The sequence below is a fragment of the Corylus avellana genome, chromosome ca8, assembly GCF_901000735.1.
Source record: "Corylus avellana chromosome ca8, CavTom2PMs-1.0".
NCBI lineage: Eukaryota > Viridiplantae > Streptophyta > Magnoliopsida > Fagales > Betulaceae > Corylus > Corylus avellana.
Window position 1 is genome coordinate 2,222,747 of NC_081548.1, and position 25,807 is coordinate 2,248,553.

Below are 25,807 nucleotides of genomic sequence, written 5' to 3' on the forward strand. Positions count from 1 at the left end.
GTTAAATGTGTTTTTGGTACTTGAGTTTTAACGATTTTTTTTTTTTTTTTTTTTTTTCACTTAAGTTTCATTTTGTATCATAAATCATGGGATGTGTTTTAGGAAAATATTTATATAATAAAATTGGAAATACTTTCAAATCCAACAATTATCATCAACACCCTCTCACTTTTGTCCCAAAGAATGAGTCCTCCCCTTCATGTGATGCTTGTGGTGTGACTTTCGATGGCATATATGGCCCTAGAATGCACTCTATGCAAATTTATTTTCCACTTCTCTTGGTCTTGTCTCATAGAAGTACCAAAGAAAGTCACCTTGAAGTGATGCTTGGAGGAAGCCAGCAACATAGCCTTAAACTCACCCAAGGCACGGAGATTTCGGAGTTTCTTATGGCTATCGTGGAACTCTCCCTCTCCTTAGAGGTTTTGTTATATCTATGTTGAGGAAAATAGAATTTCGTCAAGAACATATCAATATGTATTGTATAATGTGCTTTCTGCATATGGAGTTTGTTGATGGCATGCATGATATTGATGGGAAGGATGTGTTGGGCGTAGTTGGGATAGTCATGAGGGAGTAGTTGGGATTGGCCTTGGAGAAGATCCTGAAAGTCCGTTTCTTGGAGGACTTTCACCATGGATGCTGCGAAGGTCAGGGAAATAATGTGATATATATAGGGAGTTTCAGTACGTAAATCTCATGAACATATATATATTTTTCTTTTGCCCTTTATCAATCTAGCATTTTATAACTATATACAAATGAAAATAATTTGCAACGAAGAGAGAAAAAAAAACCATATTCCCCCTCATACCAGCACTCACAAATGGACAAAATTTTCCTTCAAATTAAATTGGAGGAAATTTTTTTAACTTAGTGTATTAAATTCACATATCCCCTTAAAGTATGTGATTTTTATATGCATTTTTAGAATCACATGTAATTCTTAAAATGCATGTCAGAAATATATCTTCTTTTTCCGAATAACTTGGACATTGCAAATTGAGTGTTAGTTTGAGCCTTGAAGGGGGTATTTGTACTTTTTTTTTTTTTTTTGTCCGAATAACTTGGACATAAATTTCCTACAATTAGGTTCATTTTTTTAAAACAAGTATCTAAAAGCGACGTGTCATTTAAGCTAATAACAAATTATGTGAGAAGCACATGTCATTAAAAAAAATACATGTTTCTCACATCTTAAGGTTACATGTCACTTTTAAAAGCTGCTTTGTAGAAAATTTTTGTCCTAACTTGAAAAGTGTTAAATCACAATTTATTCAAAAAACTTAAGCTAAGAATAAATGATGAATTTTCTTTATTATTTAATTAATATCGTAACACTCGTTTTCACGTGTGAGTTTAAACTATATATGCTTTAATAAATGAGGCTCATTATGTGAAATATTCATGTGAAATGCAAGTTAAATTATAAAAAAGAAAACTAAACTCATAGAAAAATAATGAATCTAATATTTTAACAAACCTAAAATTTAGAATTGTGAAACGAAATTAGCAACAAAAAGTAGAGTATCATTTCTCCTCTTCACAAGATATGTTTAGGTAGCTTATTACTTACTGCATTATCTTCATATACAAGTTCCTTCTTTATTTTTCTTCTTCATATATAGAGCCATGAAATCTTTTTTCCTTTTCATCTTGAAGTTATTTGGCACAAAGGATTGGAATTATGCCAATGCAAATCTTTTTCTTTTGCCCAGGCACGTGAATGCCACTCAACTTGGGAATAAAGACTTGGTTTTATTCCAATGGTTAGATCTAAGAGCACTCTCACCGGCTATAGGAGATGCTCAAAATGTTCATAGGACAAAGCCTTAAGGCTGCATTAAGTTTTTATTTCTCTAAGTAATATTTACAATATACATCCTCCTATTTATAGGAGAATTATGTTGGATACAAATAGACTTCTACTCTAACTAGGTGGTAGTCTTTAACTATAGCTAGACTTCAACTGTAACTCAGTAATAGTCTTCAAATGTGACTCAGTGATGTAAATCAATGATATTTTTCAACTGATTATTATTCTTGAACTCTATGATATGCTCTAACACTTCACGTGTGAGTTCGAACTCTACATTAATATGTAAAATATTGATTTGAAAAGTGTGGTGAATTATAGAAACAAGAGTTAAACTCATAGAAAAGTATGAATTTAATGTCTTTAGTAAAATTTAGAATTGTAAAAAAAAGAAAAGAAAAAAAAAAGAAAAAGAAAGCAATAAAAATTTGAATATCTTTTTCCCTTCTAACAAGATATGTTTAGGTAGCTTAGAAGTTGGAAGTTAGAATTTATTACTTAATGCATATACAAGTTCTTTCTTTATTTTTATTCTTTATATATGGAGCCATGAAATCTTTTGTTTTTGTCATCTTGAAGTTATTTGGCACAAAGTATTGGAATTATGCCAATTCAAATCTTTTTCTTTTGCCTAGGCATGTGAATGCCATTCAATTTGGGAATAGAGACTTGGTCTTATTCTAATAGTTAGATCTAAGAACACTCTCAATGGCTACTAGAGATGCTTAAAATATAGTAAATGTAGCCATTTGAGCTTTATCCTGATGTATGTATGACTTATGTCATAAGATAAAGTTCTAAAGCTACATTAAACTCTTATTTCTATGAGTAATATTTACAATATAACATCTTCCTATTTATTGGAAAATCATGGTAGATGCAGATATACTTATACTCTAGTTAGATAATAGTCTTTAACTATAGCTATATTTCAATTGTAATTCAGTGATATTCTTCAACTGTGACTATTATTCTTGAACTCTATAATATGCTCTAACACTTCACGTGTGAGTTCAAATTCTACCTTAATATGTAAAATATTGATTTGAAATGTGTGGTGAGTGATAGAAGCAAGGGTTAAACTCATACAAAAGTATGAATTTAATATCTTAAGTAAAATTTAGAATTGTTAAAAAAAAAAAGCAATAAAAATTAGAATATCATTTCCCCTCCTAACAAGATATGTTTAGGTAGCTTAGAAGTTGAAAGTTAGAATTTATTACTTGATGCATATACAAGTTCTTTATTTATTTTTATTCTTCATATATGGAGTCATGAAATCTTTTGTTTTTTTAATCTTGAAGTTATTTGGCACAAAGGATTAGAATTATGCCAATGCAAATCTTTTTGTTTTGCCCCCTCAGTAAGACTGTCACAAATCTCAAAGAGGTAGGTGGCAGAATAAACCTTTCCACTTACTACGTCTATCCTCAAAAATACAATTTGCATGCATATAAGTAAGTGAACGCTACTCAACTTGAGAATAAGAACTTGGTTCTGACATGTCACATTAACTAACAGAATTTATAAGTTTTTTTTGACGAAATTTGATAGAAATGAGTAATTTGTTATTTATGCATACATCATGAAGTTTTCAGAACATTTTGATACCATAAAGCTTATTTCAAATCAGGTAAATAAACCACAAAGGCTAATTTTATTTTTATTTTTTTTAACAAATAACTCAAAACATAAATTCGTCTTCTCGTTGTTGAGCAATCTCGTACATCCTAAGTTATTAATGAAAGGATTATATATATATATATATATATATATATAAGAGAGAAAAAAAGAAGTGTGGTTCATTTTCATCATTCTCTCATTCTCCAAATTTTAAAAATCTTATGTGTGATCCATTAATGGTAATTTTGAAAATTCAGATGATGAAAAGGAGGATGTATAACACGTGGCACCTAAAAGTTAGAAATTATAACTTAGTGCAAATACAAGTTATTTCTTTCTTTTTCTTCTTCGGTGGGCCATGCAAACCTTTTGCTTTTGTCCCTACCATTACAAATCTCAAAGAGATGGCAAGAATATATAACTAATTACCACTTAATGGCGATTCTGAAGAAGGACAAATTGCGTTGTAAGCATAAGGATTTGGTCTTATTATATTCCAAAGGCTGGATATAAGTAGAAATCTTGACTAATTTCTCTCCACAACAAGAACAAACAGCTACTGCCACCAACCCATTTCCTTTAACAAATCCCAAGACTAAAAATCACTTCTCCGTTGTGTGGAAATGGTTCGCACCGTGCACGCCCCCATTTATGTTCGCTCCAGCTCAGGATCAAAAAAGGTAAAAGTGGGGGAACAAGAGTTGGTTCATGTCGACGATTTTCTAAGAGGGGTCTATGGCGCAGTAGAGGTGCGTGTGCACCAAACAGAGGTGAAAAATGATGATGACGAAGAGGAAGTTTTTTGCAGGACGTGCCGGGAACAGATATTGGGTCCCGCTTTAAAATGCTCGGGTAGAAACATCTTCTTTCATCCACCATGCCTCAATCTACCCACCAATGGCAAAGCCCTTATTTTTCACCTCACCGAGGCGCACGATCGCTTGCTCTTCCAAGAAAACGTAGAAAATGATGGCGAGAAGGGCATTGTTTGCTCCGGATGCGAGAAGCGAGTAAAGGGTCGCGGATTCAAATGCCCCACCGCCGATTGCGACTTGGTCTTCCATGAATCATGCGTTGAGCCGCCTACCACGATACAAGACCACCCCTTCCACCCAAACCACACCCTTGTCGGTGAGATGCCAAAGAAAAAATATTGCAATGCTTGTGGTACATGCTGCAATACATACTTCTTCTACAGTTGCAGTGAGTGTGATTTCAATCTTGATTTCACATGCGCTACTTGCTCACAGATTAAGAATGCTGACAACTGCCAACACAAATTCATCTCCTTCTTGAAGCAGATTGAGTTCACTTGCGAAGCTTGTGGTGAGAAAGGCAAGGAGTTAGCCACACAATGTAGAATCTGTCACTTCTTAATTCATGGCAAATGTGCTCGATTTTTACGAACTATCTGGACTGCAAGACATCATCACTCCCTCGCTTTCACCTGTTCTCTTCGTGATCAAGTCGAAGGGACCTCGAATGGCAACATATTATGTAATCTTTGCTGGCGAAAGGTGAAGACAGAGTATGCAACATATTATTGTAAGGAATGCGATTATGTGGCACACTTGGAATGTGCATTTCAAGATGATGTAACTGCAGATCTCAAATTGCTGCCTGAGGAACCCATTGATTTGGTAAGTGATTCTACAGAGGTTGAAGTAGCTGAGCAGATGCAAAATTTTGGCCATCCACATGAGTTAATTCTTAGCAATGAGGAGCTTACGGATGAGAAGCTTTGTGATGGTTGTATGGGATTTATCTGCACCCCGTTTTTCAGTTGTCCACAATGCAACTTCTTTCTTCACAACAAATGTGTTCAACTACCAAAAAAGAAGCGACACCTTCTTCACCCACACTTGCTCACTTGCTTCTCATCGTCAACTTTCTCTGGTGAATTGTTCTCTTGTGATGCTTGTGAACGTGTCAGCAATGGCTTCTCCTATAGATGTGACACATGTGATTTCGACATCGACCTTCAATGTTTTTCAATTTCAGAAACCTTGAAGCATGATTGTCACCCACACTCTCTCTCCCTTGCTGTTAATTCTAATAGAAGCTGCCATGTTTGTAATTGCACTTCTCGCAAGGAACGTGGGGTATTTGTATGCAAGAGTGGTTGCGATTTCACCTTGGGTTTGGAATGTGCAACTCTTCCGCTCGAAGCTAGGCACATATATGATGATCATCCCCTCAAGCTCACTTACAGTGTTGAAGTTCACTGTGAATACTATTGTCTAATTTGCGAAAACGAAAGAGATCCAAATTGTTGGTTCTATTATTGTGAACAATGTGATTTCCCTGCTCATCTCCAATGTGTTTTGGGAAAATATCCATACGTTAGGTTTGGAAATACGTGCACGTCTCAAGATGCTCACGAGCACCCTCTCACTTTTGTCCCAAAGACAGAGTCCTCTCCTCCATGTGATGGTTGTGGTGAGAACTTTGATGGCATGGCCCTAGAATGCACTAAGTGCAAATTCAATGTCCACTACTTAAGTTCATGTCTCAAAAATATAAATTACGAAATCATGCACGCTAGAGAGATGGTTGGAGAAAGCCAAGCAGCATAGCCCCAGACTCACTCAAAGCACGGAGATTTGAAAGTTTATTAGGAATCATTGAACTTTATCTCTCCTCAGAGGTTTGCTTATTTCTTTTATTATTTAAGTTAAAGAAAATATAATTTGGTCAAGAATTTATCAATATGTATTGTATATTGTGCTTATGCACATGGAGCTTGTTGATGCATGATATTAATGGGAATGATGTTTCTCTTTATTGTCAATGTTGTGTCAATGAGGATTTACATATTTGGATACTTGTGTTTAAGCTAAAGTTTATCTTCCTTTTTTTTTTTTTTTCTAAAAAAAAAAAAAACAGCCATTCTCAATGTCATACTCATGTATATATAAAATATTGGAATTCCTTGTTAGTATTAAACAATCGTATAGTTACGAATAGTTCCCTCATTTTGAGTGAGTGTTCAAAAAACAAAATCAACGCACTGTTTGCTAGAAACACATATACTTGAACACCTATAGCTAGCAAAATCAGCCATTGGCGGCCTCCTTATCATGTGAGGGTTTGCTTGTAAAAATGTTTATTTTGTGGACTCTTTAATTTGCAGGTTTTTATTGGGTATGGAGATGGACCAAAACTATTAAAATTTGAGGAATGTTAGGCTTACAAACAAATTTTACAACATGATTAAAAAGAAAACATTATGTTGTAAAAGTTTTTTTGTAAAATTTGTTTGTAAGCCTAACATTTTTCTTAAAATTTTGCACTATATTGCTTACCCTTCAAATTAGTTCTTTAATTTGCAATGTTTTTTTCCGAATTAAAATATTGTATCAAATCCTTCCAAATTACAAAAAATTTACATAATAAAAAAAATCTAAATAAAAAAATAATTAAATAAAAAATAAAAAAATAAAAGCTTAGGCCCAAAAACTTTCGAGAAAATGCCGCTTGATCAGCATTGAAGACAGAATGGAATCAAAAGACTTTAAAACGTAAATGCATACAACTTGATCGATGACAAGAAACGGGATGAGCCAATATATAGAATATTGCAAGAACTAGAAATTTGAAAATTCATAGACTAAATTCAATTAAAACACTCGGAGTTAGGACACCGTCGAAACTCAATTGGGACATTGCTAAGACTGAGTTAGGACTTGGTCAGGACCTGATTGGGACACCGTCGAAATCCGGTTAGGACACCGTCAAGACTTGGTTGGGACTTGGTCAAGACCTGCCGGGACATTGTTGGGATCTAGTTAAGACATTGCTCAGACTCAGTTGGGACCCAGGCAAGACCCGCCGAGACCCGGATGAGACATCGCCAAAACTCCATCAAGACCTGCTTGTTGTGACTTAGTCAGAACACCGACGGGACTCAGTTAAGACACCACCGGAACTTGGTCGGAATATTTTCTTAATTTAAAGTTTAATATAAGTTTATGATTTTTCGTATGCATCAATAAAAGACCGAAAAATGTTTTTCAGAAAATTATTTTTTAAGAATATTTTTCCAAAAAAAAAACGGAGCCAAGAAGGGAAATGTGAGGGGACTTCTATCATCTGTTACTCGGTTTGCCATAGGTTAAGTTACACGGATGTCTCATGAAACATGGGTTAGTGTGGTGTGATGGTCAAGGTTTCCACGTACTCTTGCTGTATTTTTGCTGTCACAGGAAATCAGGAGGGTGGCCGGAGATTTCAGCTTGAAAGGTTGGGGCCTTTTATTCTTGTGTCAGCGTGAAAGAAACTCTACGTTAGTAAAATAAAAGATTTAGAATTGTGAAATGAAATAAGCAATTAAAATTAATTAGAATATAATTTCATCTCCTCACAAGATATGATTACGTAGAAATTAGAAGCCAGAATTTATTACTAACAGCATATAATTTCAACTTCAACAATTAAGACTCTTAATATTTTTTATATAATTATTCTAATGTATCAATATTAGCTAATTAACATTAACAGTCGTAGGTGTTAGACACCGAACAGCAGAGATTTTCCCGCATATATATAGTAAACATAGAAACACAAACATGCACACTCTTAAAATTAATATACTTTTTTAAAATTACTATTAAATTTGGGATAAATAATTATTGAGCCATCAATTAAAAAACAAAAAAAACAAAACATGAGTCTTTTTCTAGCATAGATCGAGATGAGATCAGTAGGGAATGATCTTCCAAATCTGGTTATCCCCGCCGTGCCACTGCCACAGCCATACAGTAGTGCCATCACGCACAGAACCACCTCCGGATTTCTCTTCGCCAACAAAAGCATCCACATTCAGTCCAGTGTTATTCGCCATTCTTATAGCTCGGAAGCCTTCACCCAACTCATCATTGGCCTCAGTCCACAGGATGGACTCGTCAAGAACATCAGCAGATTCAGCACTACTGTAAGATTTCAGCTGCACAGGATGAGTGTCTCCAATGGCGTGCTTCATTGCCTGACCGGTGGCTTTGTTAACAAGAGCAAAGCTTGGAAACCCGTTTACGTCATTCACTCTTGTGCCGTAGTCTTCTTTGTACCAGTGCTGCAACTCATCTGACGGATCAGATCTCGCGAGAATGACGTGGCCGTCTCGGATTGTGACCGAGTAGGTGGGGTCCGCCTTCGAGAACACCCTGAAAGTCTGCCTCCGCCTAAATGGGAAGCAGGGAAAATTCAGGCACATTATTAATTTAATCAATTAATTAATTAATGTGAAATATACGGAGTTTCAGTAGCTGCAGCTAGCTGGAGCTTTAGTTGATGAGGAAGAAGACACTTATAGGGGAAGAAGAAGGGTGCCATTGTAATTTTACAAGGCATTTTATATATATATATATTTGCCCTTTATCAATCTAGCATTTTATAATATACAGATGAAAATAATTTGCCAAAAAAAAAAAAAAAAAAGAAACTCATTCCCCGTCATATCAACACTCACTAATGGACAAAGTTTTTTGTCCAATTCAAACTAAGAAGAAAAGAATATATATTTTTTATTTAATTAATACTGTAGCACTCTCATTTACGTATTGATTCAAACTCTGTCTCAATAAATAGGGCTCAATATGAGAAATATTAATTTAAAATGTAAGGTAAATCATGGAATTTAATGAGGTTAATATCTTTAACAAAAGTAAAATTTAGAATTGTGAAGAAATAAGCAACAAAAAAATTAGATTATCATTTTTAGAATTTATTACTTAATTTCTTTATTTTTCTTCTTCAGTGGGCCATAAAATCTTTTGCTTTTATCCCTTCGATTCTTCGAAGTATAGTTGGCACCAAGGACTGGAATTCTGCCAAATTCCAATGCAAACTCCACTTGGGAATAAAAACTTGGTCATGTTCCAAGGGTTAAAGTCTCTTCCCTTTCTTAGATATAAGAAAATTAAATTCTCAAAAGTTTCAAAAAAGGCACAAGTAACAATACTTGGGTAGCATTTGGACTTTATTATTCATTATTTTAATATAAAGTATTTATTTCACTTATCTCTTTTCTCTTTTCTTTGCCTTCTTTATTCGAAAATGTGTTAAAATTTTGTAAAGAAACATGAGAATAGGTGGAGAATTTATTTTTTTGTAAAAAATTAGAACTTCACTTAACCCCCAACATTATTGCGGTTTTTGCTTGCAATTAGCCTGCCTATACTTCAACAACACTCAATTTATCCATCTTTCAATATTTTTTCAATGTCACCTATCCCATAGGATTTTTTTGTTAAATTCTGTCAAAATTTTCAAAATACCCATTATATATATATTTTTCTTAGATTTAGGTATGGATATTTTTGAAAATTCTGTTAAATTATAACCAACACCTAAATCCTTGCAATTTTTTTTTTTTTTAAATGCATTTTGAGAATCTTGACACCTCTCCGATAGTTATCAATAGGCCACCTCCTCCCCCTGGCTGTCGTAGCCCTTTTTTTTTTTTAAAAAAAAAATAATAATAATAATAGTAATTTTTAAGTTTTATATATTTATTTTTTTAATATAATTTTTTTATTAAGAGTGGCATGTGTCATCATTTTATTGGTGGTGACATGTCATATTAACGAAATTTGTCAATTATTTTGATGAAATTTGATTACATGAACTAAATTGTTATTTTGGCCTACCCCGAAAATCATTTAAATTATTTTTTATACCATATGAAGAGATTTATAGTTTAAGCCAATTATATGGACTAATTTTGCATTTATATCCTAACCCTACTTTTGAGAATTTTGTTGTGATAAAAAAAATTTGGGAATTCAAATCTATTCATCGATGTTGGGCAAAATTTTGGTATAGGCAAAAGAGTAAATGGAAAGATTTTGTATTAGACTTACACAGGACAACCTCATATAATATTTTTTGAAAACTCCCACGTGCATAAAGAGATTTTATAAATAAAGTTTGATAAATGTTATAGTTCTTCGTAGTATTTTCCTGGTATTACGTGGATTTTTTTTTTAAAAAAAAAAAAATGAGGGACCAGTCGGGTAATTTTTTTTATTTTTTTAAGACAATAATATCTACGTAGGATCAGGAGAATACCATGATGTACTGGAGCATTCCTCATAAAGGTGGTTTTTTTTTTGTTTTTTTTTTAATTTTATTTTTTAACTTGGCAATGCTGACCTCAACTTTTTGTAAAAGATGTTGACTTGTGAAGTGAAACTATATAGGACCATATATAGGTCTAAAAAAGGGAATTCATGAGTGTGCCATTCTTTCTTTCTTTTTTCTAATTGATCGAGAAAAAATATTACAAGGGAATATCCTTACCATTCAATGTGTTATTCTGATTGCTTCTAACCACTCTCTCAAGCACATTGTACACAAAAAGGGAAAGGAATAGCGCGGGTTGCTCATGGATTATGATTTTACTGTTGTGGTGCTTTATTTGTTTTATCTTCAAAGAACCTTGTGTGATATTTCTAGCTAGTTAATGAGTTTGTAATGTATAAATTCAAAATGGATTACAGTTATTAAATAAAGACATGTTTGAGGAGGTGGCTATTTTGTAGGATTTTACTTTATACTAGCTAGTTGAGAATCCTCTATTCCACAAAGTAGTGTATACTGGTTTGTAGTTTGAAGGATGTGGTTTGGTCTTGGTTGCATTGTTTTAGCCTATATATGTTGGGAGGTATGATGAGGAGAAAACTAAGGTTTCGTTTGTTTCGACATAAAATGTTTTTTGCTGAAATTGTTTTTAATATTTGGCGTGTACAACAAATTATAAATACTTTTTATATTTTCATTCAATCTTATTAACCTATAAAAATCTATTTTTATTCACAACATAAACAATATTAATATAATTATTTTTTAAAAAAATTAACCTAAAAATTTGAGTTCAGGTGGTAGCCTGGTTTGACAGCGGTATGGTGATTTGAAAATGGTAAGCTCAAACTTGAAAAATAGTTTATGGTTTTAGAAAAGGGAAATCATTTTACAGAAATTAAATAAGCTTTTTCGGTCAAACTGAAAATGTTTTCGGTTGACTATTATTTTCCGTCACACCAAACATTGAAAAATACAAAAAATAATTTTCAAATATCATTTTACACCAAAACAAACATAGCTTAAATTTTGTCAAAAAAAAAAAGAAATCCTGGATAGCTTGGCATTCAGCAAAGGGAATTTAAACGGGAAGGAAAACCCATGTGTTGTCCAGAAAATAAAACTATGGACAGCATGCATGATTCTCATTAAACTCTAAGGATTTGGTCTGAAGAAAACTTCTCTAAACAAATTCATTTGATTAAATGTAAGACTTTGGCGAAAAGGGGTAAATATCAAAGCTCATTGGCCCACCAAGTAAGTAAACTAATCTGAAAACCCCCAACAAATTAGTTAAAAATATTGTTCTTTATCAAACTACCTAAACAAACCATTTGGCCAAGGGGGTGGCGAGCCCGCCCCTATTTAGCTGGCGTAGGGTGGCGAGCCACCCCTAAATGGTTTGTTTAGGTAATAGTTTGAAAAATAATTGTCAATTTGCTCGATCCCTAAGTCTCATTTGCAACTTTACATGCCCACTTACACAATCCTCTCAATTTATATCACCTTTGGGCTTGTCAGGTCTAGTCCATTAAAATAAGCCCAGTATATAACTATATATTGTCGGTCATGAGCTTTTTAGATGGGATGAACACAAGTACGTAGAGATTAACAAGAAGAAGAAGAATTACAGGAAACAAGAAAACAAACACAAAACAGAACAACAAATGGAAAATATTATTTTTTTAACAACAATCCAAAGCAAGCCCTTTTTGCAACTCGGGACAATCGTTGCGACGAAGCAAATTTGTGTGAATATTGCCAACAAAACTAGTTATAGCGGCCCATAGTGTAATGTTTTTGGTCCCGAACTCGACCTTATGATCGAGTGTAGTCCATATGAGTCCAATTTACTTGGTATTTCAGTTGAGCCCATGCATTATTCAAGTTGTAGAATTGAATACCAATGATAAGGGCAATCTGTCAAGTTGCACCAAAAGTTGTTGTGAAGGAGCATTTGTTCCCTCCAATTTTATTGCTTATTTATAAGTTAGTCTAAGAGCATTTCCAGCAGCTTCCTCGTCATTTTCCCTATATTTAAGGATCAAAACTACTTTTTACTTCCTTATGTCAAAATACACCCCAATAGCTTCCCTTAATCATTCCCTATATCATTAAAATATTTATTTTTTTAATTATATTATATATATGAGAGGAGAGAGGAGAGAGAATTGTAAGAGGAGAGAGGAGAGAGGAGAGTGTAAAGAAGAGAGAGAAATGTTTTTTTTGAATTTAATAATCATAAGGATCGCAATAGTGGAACCCTATACTTTGGGTTCTACTGTAGTGATCCTCATGGTTGAGGCTCATTTAGGGAATCTGCTGTGGGACATTTTTTGTGATTTTTTGAACATATTCCCTACACATAGGGAACAGACTCCCTTATAGGGAGTCTGCTGGGAATGCTCTTAGTCAAATTGAGTTCAAACCCATATAAAACATGAAGCACGGACTATATATAAAATTAATCTATTAATCTATGGTCAATTTCCTGAAATATCAGTTAGAAATAGTACAAAATGGTATTTGGGTGAAACCAATTTGATAGTTAACAACATGTCTCACAAACTTTAATGGCATAATCATTTATTTATTTATTTTTTGTAATAAACAAACGTTCTTGTATCTGTTAAAATATTGATTAAGTGATTAAATTTACTTCTTCCTATCAGCTTAAGCTTTTGGGATAATTGGTAGTTTAACATGGTATCAGAGCCAAAGATCGTGGGATCGAACCTTGACTCCGTCAAATCACCCCCCATTTAAATTAAATATTCCACGTGTTGGGCCTCACCTATTAAAAGGGAGTTTGAGTCCACACGTGAGGGGGAGTGTTAAAGTAAAAGGGAGTTTGAGTCCTCACGTGAGTGGGAGTGTTAAAGTATTGATTAAGTGATTAAATTTACATCTTCCTATCAGCTTAAGCTTTTGGGATAATTGGTAGTTTAACAGTATCACTAAAAATGAAGAAAAAAAAAAAACTGAGATTTTTTATTTTTTAAAGAAGTTAAATAAAATAAAAACTAAAATTTGAAAGGTGTTAAGACACCGATACTTATTCAAAAAGCTTAAGTTAAAAGAAAATGATTAATTTTTTATTTAATTAATACTTTAGTATTTCCTATAAAGTGTGGGCCCAAATTCCGCCTCAATGAATGAGACTAATATGTAAAATATTTATTTGAATTGTGAGGTGAATTAAAAAAAAAGGTTACACTAATTTAATATCTTAACAAAAGTAAAATTTTGGTATTGTAAAAATAAATCAGCAATCAAAATTAGAATATACTTTCACCTTTTTGCAAGATATGTTTACCTAGCTTACAAGTTAGAAGTTAGAATTTATTACTTACTTAATACACAAGTTAATTCTTTCTCTTTCTTTTTCTTTTTAACTCTAACAAAGAAAAAATTTAGAACTACGAAAAGAAAGAAGTAATTAATCAAAATTAGAATATTCTATCACCTCCTCACAAGATAAGTTTACGTAGCTTAAAAGTTAGAAGTTATAATTTATCAGCTAACTTCATATATAAGTTATTTCTTTTTCTTTTTCCTTTTCAGCTTGACAAAGAAAAATTTAGAACTATGAAAAGAAAGAAGTAATTAATCAAAATTAGAATATGCTTTCACTTCCTCACAAGATATGTTTGGCTAGCTTAAAAGTTAGAAGAAAGAATTTAGGTAGTTATAAAAGATTATGTATGAGAGTGGAGATGCCCCATTATTTCATATTTTATTGTTTCTTAAAGTTGCCACTTATTCAAAAACCTTAAATTTGGAAGAAAAAAAAATGATAAATCTTTTTTTATTTAATTGATACTTTCACATTCTACTTTATGTATAGACGTCTCAAACTCCACCTCAATTAATGAGGTCCAATTAACATGCGAAATATTCATTTGAAATATGAAGTGAACTATAAAAACAGGGTTTAATTCATTGAACATGATGAATTTAACATCTTAACAAAAGAATATTTTAAAATTGTGAAAAAAAAAAATCAAAATTAGAATATACTTTAACCTTCTCACAAGATATGTTTACTTAATTTGCAAGTTAGAAGTTAGAATTTATTACTTACTGCATTTACAAGATATTTCTTTCTTTTATTTTTTTTATTTTTTTCCTTCTTGAGTGGGCAATGCAACTCTTTTGCTTTTTTTTTTTTTTTTTTTTTTTTTTTTTTTTTTTTTTTTTTCACATGGGAAGTTACTTATCGCAAATGATTGGAATTTGGGCAATGCAAATCTTATGCTTTTAAGTCAAAGAGGCGGCATAATATATACTTTACCACCTACCTGAAATAGACCCAAATTTGTTTGGATCATATTAATATTATACCGAGCTAACTTTTCTTCATATAATTTTTTTTTTTTCAAAATAAAACTTTAACATCTCATGTCTATGTGTTGAGTATGTTGATACCATTACAAATAGCATATGATCGAATTGATTTTGGAGTTATATCGTACAACTAGGTCTCATAGATTGATATGGACAAAAATGTTTAGAGATTTAGTTTTCACATAATAGAGGGAACAAGTGATTCATTTTCTTGGAAAAATTTCCAAGCAAGAGATTAATGGTTGTCAATTTTTGTGAGGGACTAAGTGTTTGCTCAAATTGAGTTGAAAAAACGAGTTTATTAAACTAACATTTGTCCTTTGAGCATATATTTCTCATATGCATTTTAAGAATTATATGTAATTTTAAAATGCAAGTGAGAATCACATTCTATGAAATATATTTAGATTTATAACCGTTCATCGTTTCATTTTATGACATATATCTATATTCATATTCACATAAGTCAAATTATATCATCCTTTTTTTACACGACTTACTTGAAAAATATGTCTTACGAAGAGAACTTGCAATTCATAGGCTATGTTAGAATCTGTATAGATAAAATTTTATCCATTTCAAGTGAAATCGAGAGAGTTAAAATGGAGAGGATCTATTTTATGGTTTAGATTAAATTTCACAGATTTAATGGTATATATGTTGCCATGTAACACTATGTACATAGTTATATGCAACAAAACAAAATCTTAATACTAATATAGATCATCTCCATTTTACGTCATTTAAATTTTAAATGACACGACATTATGTGTACCGTATGAAACCATATGTACCGTTAGATGCAATAAAACAAAATCTTGATAGTAAAACAGATTCTCTCATTCTATGTTTGTCTGTTTTATTTCACTCAAGTTGAATTTTAGTCGAGTCCAATCCATTATATTTAAGTCATGATTATAAGTTGAAAGTCCAACATTGTCGGTCATGAGCTCTTTTTATTTTTAGACGAGATGAAACAAGTAGAGATTAACAAGAACAAGAAAGATTATAGGGAAACAAGAAAATAAACCAGAGGGTATTTCAAAAATCTCTTTCAACCGGAAAGAAGGTACTTAATTAGTTTGCACAAAATTGTGGATTTCAGTGGGCCATGCAAATGATCGATCTGCTTTATTCACCTGGAATGGAATTAGCGAATTAGCAAATCTATTCTTGCTTTGTAGGCAAGTGAACGTTCCAATTCAAGAGTTGGTACTCTTAATTATTCCAAAGTAGAAACAAATAAATATTGATGAAGCAATTGAATTCCCTCTGGCCTCCACGACAACAACAACACCAAACCAACCAAACAGCAGGCTTTCCAAGAAAAAGAAAAAATACAAACAAGTAACCACTTCCATCTTCAAATCTTTGTACATCTAACACTAGTACTACTACTACTCGGATCCTTATTATTTTCTAAGACTCATCCATATGAAGAAGGAGCACATCATCGAAAAGTTGCTAAGAGAGAGATATTATTGGGATGCAGAGCTGTACGCAACCAATATTGATGGCGATAAGAAAGTTGATTGTAGGGCGTGCCGGAAACCGATATTGGGTGCCGCTTTTACATACTGGGGTAGGTACATGTTCTTTCACATATCATGCTTCAATGCACCCACAAATCACAAAGCCCTTTTCTTACACTTCGGCCGGCGGCAGCATGATCCATTCATCTTCACAGAAGAAGTGAAAAATGATGGCAAGGAGGATGTTAACGTTGTTTGCTTTGGCTGCGACAAGCCAGTATTTGGTCCCCGATACAAATGCTCCACCTCCCATTGCAATTTGGTCCTCCATCAATCATGCGCTGAGCTGCCTCCCCAAATACAATACCCTTTCCACCCAAACCACGCCCTTGCTCTTGTTAAGCCAAAGAATAAACATTGTAATGCTTGCGGTAAAAACTGCAATGCATACCCCTTCTACCATTGCAGTGAGTGCGATTTTAATCTTGATTTCACATGTGCAACTACCCGCTCGCAAATTAAAATAAATACTGACGACTGTCAACACACATTCATCTCTCTCTCCAAGAATTTTCAATTCACTTGTGAAGCTTGTGGCGAGGAAGGCAATGAGTTCGCCTCCCTATGTACCATATGTCAACTCTTGATTCACACCAAATGTAGTCAATTTTCATGCATCATCATAATTACAAGTCATGATCACTCACTTACTCTCATCTACTCTCTTTCTCAAGTCAAAGAGCACAATGATATATTTTGTAATCTTTGCTATCAAAAGGTGAAGACAAAGTATGGAGCTTATTATTGTAAGGAATGCAGTTACGTGGTCCACTTGACATGTGCATTTAAATATAAAGAAGATGCATATCTCAAGTTGATGCGTGAGGAATTCATTGATTTACAAACAAATGTTATGGAGGTTGAAGGGGCTAGGCAAATACGACATTTTAGCCATCAACATGATTTAATTCTTAGCAATGAGGAGCTCATGACGAATGAGCCTTGTGATGGTTGTAAAGGATTAATCTTCACCCCGTTTTACAGTTGTATACAATGCAACTTTTTTCTCCACAGTAAATGTGCTCAACTATCAAAAAATAAGCGACATCCACTTCATCCACACTTACTCACCCTCTTCTCAAAGTCATCTTTTGTTCTTGGATCATTCTCATGTAAGGCTTGTCAACGTCTCAGCAATGGCTTCGCCTATGGATGTGGAATGTGTGGTTTCTACTTTGACCTTCAATGTTGTTCAATTCCGGAAACTCTGAAACATGAAGGTCACCAACACTCTCTCTCCCTTGCTGTTAATTCTAGTAGAAGATGTCATGTTTGTAATTTAACTTCTGATGACAAACCTTGTGTGTTTGTATGCACTAACTGTGATTTTGCCTTGGGTTTCGAATGTGCAACTCTTCCGCTCGTAGCTGGGCACAAAGATGACGATCATCTCCTCAAGCTCACCTATAGTGTTGAAGCTCATTGCGAAGAATACTATTGTCTAATTTGCGAAAAAGAAAGAGATCCCAAACAATGGTTCTATTATTGTGCCGAATGCAACTTTTCTGCTCATTCCGAATGTGTTTTAGGAAAATATCCATACATTAAGTTTGGAAGTACTTTCACATCCGAAAATAAACACGAGCACCCTCTCACTTTTGTCCCAAAGACTAAGTCATCTCCTCCATGTGATGCTTGTGGTAAGACTTTCGATGGCTTGGCCCTAGAATGCACTCAATGCAAATTCACTGTCCATCGCTCGTATATTTGTCTTGAAAAAAATAACTGACAAACTCTCCTCGAAGTGATGATTAGAGAAAATCAGCAACGGAGATTTCGGAGTTTACTAGCTGTTATGGAAGTTTTTTCTCTCTTGAGATGTTTAGTTATATTATTAATTAATTATCTAAGTTGATGAAAATAGAATTTGGTCAAGAAGTTGTCAAATTTGTATTGTATATTGTGTTTATGCTCATGTTTATGGAGTTTGCTGGTGCATGATATTAATGAAAATGGTGTTTCTCTTATTTATTTTATTATTATTATTAATTATTATTAATATTTAGAACTCCAGTCCCTATGTCATGCTCATTTCTGACATAACAGGATCTTTTTCTATATCATGCTATTCAAAAAGAGGACTGCTAAGGAGCTGAACAAATAAATCCAGAAAAATTTTCAAACCGACGTGGCAAATCGTGAGTGACGGATAAGGGAGAGAGAATTGTATTTTTTTAATTTAAAAACTCTTGTCACATCAATTTGGTAAATTTTCTGGATTCATTTGTTTGGTTCCCTAGCACTAGCCATTCAAAAAACAAAAATCTGAACTGTTGGCCGAATATGAATTGAAAACACAAAACCAACCGTTTGCTCGAAACACATACACATGTCTAGCAACAGCAACATGCTACAGCCACGAACACAGCTACGTGTCCAAGAACAACAACTTAAAACTTATAATTGCTTTCTAATGTTTATCAGTGCAGATTTAGATGATAATGATGATGATGAAGAAACATCCAAGTCGACCAACACTGTTGAAATAATGATGATGCAGAAATTATAGCGGAAGCAATATAGAAAATAAACACAAAAAACTTATGGGTGGTTCGGTGTTAGACACCTGCGCGTCCACCACTTGAAATACCCATAAGGGCTACATTGTGCTTATTAACTTGATTTGTCTACAATACAAATGTCCCTATTTATAGGGTAGTGTCTAAATTCACATATAGTAATCAAATTCTCTTGATTTGATTACAATCTCAATATTTGATTACAATCAACTCATAAATACATAATATTTGATATCAACATTATTATCGAATATACAGAAAATATAATATATTTTCTGTATATTCTAACAAACATGGGCGAGGCTTACATGCGGTACTTCCAAGGTAGTTTGGATGGAAGGCTGAGATCTTTTAATGGATTTAAATATTAATTTTTTAAAGAAATAATATAAAATTCAATATTTAATTAAAAAAATTAAAACTAATAAAAAATGAAACCCCTTGGTCTCACTGTATCTCTCTCTCTTTTCCCTGAAATTCTTCCCCTCTCGTCAAATCTCCCTCTCTCTTTGTTTCTAAAATCTGTTAAGGAGAGGGCGATTAAATAAAGAACAGAAAAGGAGAAGAAAGGAGGTGTAGATGACGCGTGAAAACAGAGAAAAAGAAAGAAGAAAACAAAGAAAGAGGAAAGGGTTAGGAAGCCGGTGGATTGTCAGCGTGAAGAATAGAGGGGAAGAGAGAAAAAGAAGAAAAGAAAACAAAGGGGTGGTTGAAACCAACCGCAGGCCCTTGGAGTGGTCAGGCCACCCCCAAAACCCAAACTTTTTTTGAAGTTTTTTTTCTTCTTTTGGCCTTTTAGGGGTGGCCGGACCACCCCCTTGGCCATGGGGTGGTTCGTCCATCCCAGACCGACCATCTTTGGCCAAAATGGGGTGGCTGGAACCACCCCTTGGCCAAAATTGTGCACCCAAAAAAAAGAAAACAAACAATCAGAGTAGAATTTTACCAACCAAACATACCAAACACTTTCGGAAATCATATACCCAGAAAAAAATTTCAATCTTTGCCTAAATTTTCTGCAATTATAGGCCCATAATATGGTACCCACAATCAAACATCAGAAACTTCAGGTCTGAACTTGTGAGAGAGAGAGTCACCAAGCATAACGACGTAGGTGAGAATCTGCAGAGGAGTATTTATTTATTTATTTTATTTTATTTTAATTTTTTTTCTTCTAATTATTGAATATTTTAATATTTAACGAATTTTATATTATTACTCTAAAGAAAATAATTTTCTAATACCCCTCAATAGATCTCAGCGGTCCAACTAAACTACCGTAGATTGCGGTAGTTTAGTTGAACCGCACCTAAGCCTCGCCCAACAAACACTATGCTCTTAGCCTAATATAAATGATCCCCAAAATTAAAGATTAGCAATTCGAATAGCAATTTTGATGGAGAGTTAAATAAAGAAAAAAACAGCCAAGTCGATCAACTCATGACCTTACTATTTAAATCATATCATCACACTTCCATCAATACTACTTGACACCACTTATTGGAATCTATGCACTTGGACTATGCTATTGTTTGTAGTGGATGCCAAGCGAGCTGGGCTTTTACGAGTATTGTCTTGATGGAAGAACAAGCAAGTGTGATTAATAGTACCGATTTCCATCAAATGTGGTAGTTCAATGGTCTCAAGGGAATCCCAATGAGGTTGGGCATGCACTAGGGCCTAGGTTCAACTCCCGCAATGGAAATCCCTTAGCCTATTAGTGTTAGCCACCTTGAGTCTCATTGATGCCCTGGTAGGGCAGGTGTTAAGCTATGGCTTGGTCGGTCTTAAGGGAGCACCTGCGGTTCCCATCGTCTAGGCCCCTCTTGAGTGGCGCCCTGCGGATTGGTACTACTATGATCACGCCCAAGTAGGATAGCTACAATTGGCCTCCCCCTCCAACCTTTTTAATTAGAAAAAAAAAATACTACCGATTGAGAAATCACCACTTATTTTAAATGTTTAAATTGATAAAAATAAGTAAATTAATCAATACTTTAATACTTTTCTTCACTATGAAGTGAGGGTTCGAACTCATAAATCTCTGGGTCTAATATCATGTTAAATCACCACTTGTTCTAAAGGCTTAAGCTGATAAGAAGAAGTAAATTTAATCATTTAATCAAATAATTTAACACTAATACCAATTAACTTGGTATTTCAGTTGGGTCCATGTATTGTTAAAGTTGCAGAATATCAATGAAAGGCAATCTATCAAATTCAGTTTAAGAAACCCATTAAAAAAACTCTTAGTGACCGGAGGCGGTGATCGGAGATGTTCCTTAAAGTAACAATACCGAAACTTATTCAAAAAGCTTAAGTTAAAAGAAAATGATTAATTTTTTTATCTAATTAATACTTTAGTATTTCCTATAAAGTGTGGGCTCAAATCCCGCCTCAATGAATAAGACTGCCATGTAAAATATTGATTTGAATTGTGAGGTGAATTAAAAAAAAAACAAGGTTACACTAATTTAATATCTTAACAAAGGTAAAATTTAGTACTAATCAGCAATCAAAATTAGATCAATATACTTTCATTTCCCCACAAGATATGTTAACCTAGCTTACAAGGTAGAAGTTAGAATTTATCACTAACTTTATATACAAGTTAATTCTTCCTTTTTCTTTTTCTTTTTCTTCTTCATCTCGACAAAGAAAAATTAGAACTATAAAAAGAAAGAAGTAATTAATCAAAAATCAGAATATTCTATCACCTCCTTACAAGATATGTTTATGTAGCTTACAAGTTAGAAGTTAGAATTTATCACTAACTTCATATATAAGTTATTTCTTTTTCTTTTTCTTTTTCCTTTTCAACTTGACAAAAAAAAAAATTAGAACTATGAAAAGAAAGAAGTAATTAATCAAAATTAGAATATGCTTTCACTTCCTCACAAGATATGTTTAGGTAGCTTAGAAGTTAGAAGAAAGAATTTAGGTAGCTGTAAAAGATCATGTATGAGAGTGGAGATGCCCCATTATTAACCGTTTTAATTTTGAAACAAACCAAAGTGAAGTTATTCCCACTTTTTTTTTTTTTTTTTGTTAAGGTTGATAAATTTCGACACAACCTATTAACCCTCCTCCTTTGCAGTTTCATTTTATGTTGGCTTTGGGGGCACGTTCATCGACACAATGGCACATTGACACAATTAGTAGTTTGGAAAGAACATAGACCATTTTGTGGTAGTTTTAGAGAATATGTGTACTTTTTTCTAAATTATATATATAATTTGACAATTATATATGAAAATATTGAAAGATCTAAAGAAAATAACTATTGTATTCAAATACAATGATATTTCACATGATTGAAGTGATAATTAATTAGGTAAGGCTAGCATATTAGAGACCCCTTTCACAGTCGGGGGAATCATCTTGATGGAACAAGCGAAAGTAAATGTTGCCTAGTTGTAGCGGCCTATTGTGTGATGTTTTTGGTCTTGATCGAGGAGTCCAATTAACTTGATATTTTAATTGAGTCCATGCATGTATTATTCAAGTTGCAAAATAGCAATAAAAGGTACTCAATCTGTCAAATTGAACAAAAAGTTAATGTGTTGGATTTTATTGTTTCTTAAAGTTGCCACTTATTCAAAAACCTTAAATTTGAAAAAAAAAATGATAAATCTTTTTTTATTTAATCGATGCTTTCACATTCTACTTTACATATGGACTCAAACTCAGTCTCAATTAATGATGTCCAATATGCGAAATATTCATTTGAAAGATGAAGTGAACTATAAAAATTGGGTTTAATTCATTGAAAATGATGAATTTAACATCTTAACAAAAGAAAATTTTAGAATTGTGAAAAAAAAAAAAAAAAAGCAGTCAAAATTAGAATATACTTTCACCTCCGCACAAGATATGTTTACTTACCTTATAAGTTAGAAGTTAGAATTTATTACTTATTGCATTTACAAGTTATTTCTTTCATCTTAACAAAAGAAAATTTTAGAATTGTGAAAAAAAAAAAAAAAAGAAGAAAAAAAAAGAAATCAAAATTAGAATATACTTTCACCTCCTCATAAGATATGTTTACTTACCTTACAAGTTAGAAGTTAGAATTTATTACTTACTGCATTTGCAAATTATTTCTTTCATTTTCTTTTTCTTTTTTCTTTTTTTTTTCTTTTACTTTTTATTTTTCTATTTCTCAACGGGTGTTTAAGGCTTGACAAGCAATTGGTTGGATCAATGGAAACAACTCTGCAGAAGTCCAACCCGAACTCTTTAATTGGGTGAAAGAGCTATATGTCTAGGAAATTATCCAAGCATACGGTCATCTACGTACATGTATTGGAAAACTTTTAGATACCCATAAGTATGCACTTTAGGAGTTTGATAAATTGACTAAATGTCAATTGGCTAATATATATATATTTTTTCTAATTTAATTGGTTAATTGTATATACAATAAACATGCTCTAAAAATAGTTGTTTTACCAAAAGCAGAAGCTTTGCAAGATTTTATATTTTGCTTTCGATTCTCCATTTTGATCCTAATTATGTGACTCATCTAGTCATCTGTATGTTTTCTAGTAAACTAAAAAAAAAAAAAATAAATAAAAAAAAAGGTTTCTAACTAATTTATTTTCCTTTTCTTCTTCTTCGTGAACAAAAAAAAAGGTTGCATAATTTATGTTATTTTAGTGGAGTGTTGTGATTTACCATGTTCCAATTAAAAACAGCACCTTCAGGCCATCAAAATGTAATATGGATTGTCCATGTGAGTGTTGAGAGAAGAAGCAACACAAGTAAGACCATCAAACACAAAACTTAGTATAAATTAAGATAAAATCACAAGCATTTAAAGTTTGAACATCAACTTACTATTGACTGTTAACATCAATATTGCAAAATTATGTTAGACGCTTGACAAACTTAAGAAGCATTTAAAATGTGTCCCTTGATTCACAAAAGCCTCTATATCCACTAACCCCTAAAAATATTTCATTTGTCACCTAAATATCAAAGTTGAAGCAGAAGCAATGCCAAAATAAAGTCAGAGATCACAATGTAAATTACTCCAAGAAGAGTATGTACCCTGCCCACCAACACCAAAACCCAAAACAAATATACCAAAATACACACTTGAAACTAAAACATTTAACATTTCCAATTGGGCTTGCTTTTGCTCCTCTTTGCATGTGCGTCGTCCACTGCATCTTTGACAACTCGTTTTCCTTTTGCAACACCCTTCTTGGATGTTATTGGTCCTAGAGCTGGAGCTAGAACCTTCTTTGGAGGAGCCTGCTTTGCAAAAATGAATTAGTACGAGAAATAAAAAAAATTTCATTGAAGTAAATTACTAGTACACAATTAAAATATAAGTCACATTGTGCTAGGCATGAGTGTAGCTTATAGCTTGGAGCATACCACTAATAATTTGTTTGGTCTCTTTTCTGGCCTTCCAACACCTGTGGATCCCATATTATGTTCTAACTGCACGAATGGATTACTATTCGAGTCCCAGTGTGGCATTAGTGTGATCTGATTAAAAAAAAAAAGAAAAGAGATTAGTTATATTTATATTGCAAGAAAGTTAAAAACTAACTACCTTAAAAAAGTTTATAATGTTTAGACAATGTAAAATCACCTCTAATCTCTCATATGGTCTGCTTTCTGGTCTTCCAACCCCTATGGACCCTATCTCTTGTTCTGACTGCACTGATGGATTAGTATTTGAGTCCCATTGTGGCATTAGTGTGATCTGATTTATTTATTTATTTAAAAAAAAAAAAAAAGATTAGTTATATTTACATTGCAGGAAATTGAAAAACTAACTACCCTAAAAAACTTCATAGTGTTCAGACAATGTAAAATCACCTATGATCTCTCATATGATATGTCCCATTGTGGCATTAATGTGATCTGTTTTTTTTGTTTTTTTTTTAAAAAAGAACAGTTATATATACATTATAGGAAAGTGAAACAAACTAATCTAAATTTGGTACAATAGAAAGAGGCTTAACTTACATCATCCAAACTCCTGTTTGTTCTAGCATGTTCGGCAGTCCAATTTCTCTGAGCGTTCCTTATTGCATCTTGCCTCTTCTTAACAGGACATGTTCTTGTGTTGTGACCCACCTTTCTACATTTTGAACATTGCATAGTAATACCACATTTTCTAATCCTATTTGGATTCTTTGGCTCATCAAGCCCCCTCCTCCTTACTTTTTTAGGCCTACCAGGTGTTACTCTATACTTAGGTGGTTCTATCTTTTCCATGTCGGTCTTAACCCATTGCTCTTCACTAGGCATAGGACACACTATTGGCTCATATGCTTTTAAATACATTTCCTTGCTATAATAGTGGTCAACATAATCCTCAGGATTTCCACCATCATATAATATAGCTGAAAATGCATGAGCGCACGGGATACCAACCATCTCCCACTTCCTACAACTACACGTTTTCTTCCCCAAGTCAACTACAAAACTTTTACCCTTGCAATCTACCTCAAATAATCCATTCCCAGCATAGGTTGATGTACAATAAGCTTCTTTATTTCCCTCGGCCTCAATCTTCTCAACTATCCTTGGGCCAAATTTTCCTTTTATAGCTTTAATGCCCTCCTTCTTCACTTGATACCTCCTCATTAATTTCTTCCTAATCCCCTCGAACGTATGTAAGATTGGCTTGTCCCTGAATTTTAAAATGTAGGCATTCCAACTTTCACAGAGGTTGTTAACCAACAGGTCACACTTTGAGTAAGAATGGAAGTATGCCCTACACCATGTACGTGGATCAACTTTTGCAAGGTAATCATACGCCTTTTGACTCATTTGCTTCAATTCTTCCATATGTGCAAGACATTCAGCCTCCATATATGCCGCAGCTATCTTCCAAAGTTTATCCTTTAGTAATACTCCCCGATTAC

The 25,807-nt window shown here is 33.3% G+C and overlaps 3 protein-coding genes across 3 annotated transcripts; 2 read left to right on the top strand and 1 right to left on the bottom strand.

Annotated features, from left to right (window-relative positions):
- Nucleotides 1-4,062: 4,062 nt before the first annotated feature.
- LOC132189547 (uncharacterized) lies at nt 4,063-6,015 on the top strand. The gene has a single exon (XM_059604289.1). The coding sequence runs from the start codon at nt 4,063-4,065 to the stop codon at nt 6,013-6,015; it is 1,953 nt and encodes a 650-aa protein (XP_059460272.1).
- A 2,123-nt stretch (nt 6,016-8,138) lies between these two features.
- Nucleotides 8,139-8,651, bottom strand: LOC132189548 (ricin B-like lectin EULS3). Its single transcript, XM_059604290.1, has one exon. It carries the CDS (start codon nt 8,649-8,651, stop codon nt 8,139-8,141), a length of 513 nt encoding a protein of 170 aa, XP_059460273.1.
- Nucleotides 8,652-16,300: 7,649 nt separating this feature from the next.
- On the top strand, nt 16,301-18,907 carry LOC132189550 (uncharacterized). The gene is made up of 2 exons (XM_059604292.1): nt 16,301-18,038; nt 18,828-18,907. Exons 1-2 carry the CDS (start codon nt 16,301-16,303, stop codon nt 18,905-18,907), a joined length of 1,818 nt encoding a protein of 605 aa, XP_059460275.1.
- Nucleotides 18,908-25,807: the final 6,900 nt, after the last annotated feature.

Excerpts from the sequence above, each read along its gene's own strand:
- LOC132189548 (XM_059604290.1), bottom strand. The coding sequence starts at position 8,651 with ATGTGCCTGAATTTTCCCTGCTTCCCATTTAGGCGGAGGCAGACTTTC.
- LOC132189547 (XM_059604289.1), top strand. The coding sequence starts at position 4,063 with ATGGTTCGCACCGTGCACGCCCCCATTTATGTTCGCTCCAGCTCAGGA.
- LOC132189550 (XM_059604292.1), top strand. The coding sequence starts at position 16,301 with ATGAAGAAGGAGCACATCATCGAAAAGTTGCTAAGAGAGAGATATTAT. Across the intron at positions 18,039-18,827 it reads TCCTCCATGTGATGCTTGTG|ATTTAGATGATAATGATGAT; the intron begins GTAAGACTTTCG and ends TTATCAGTGCAG.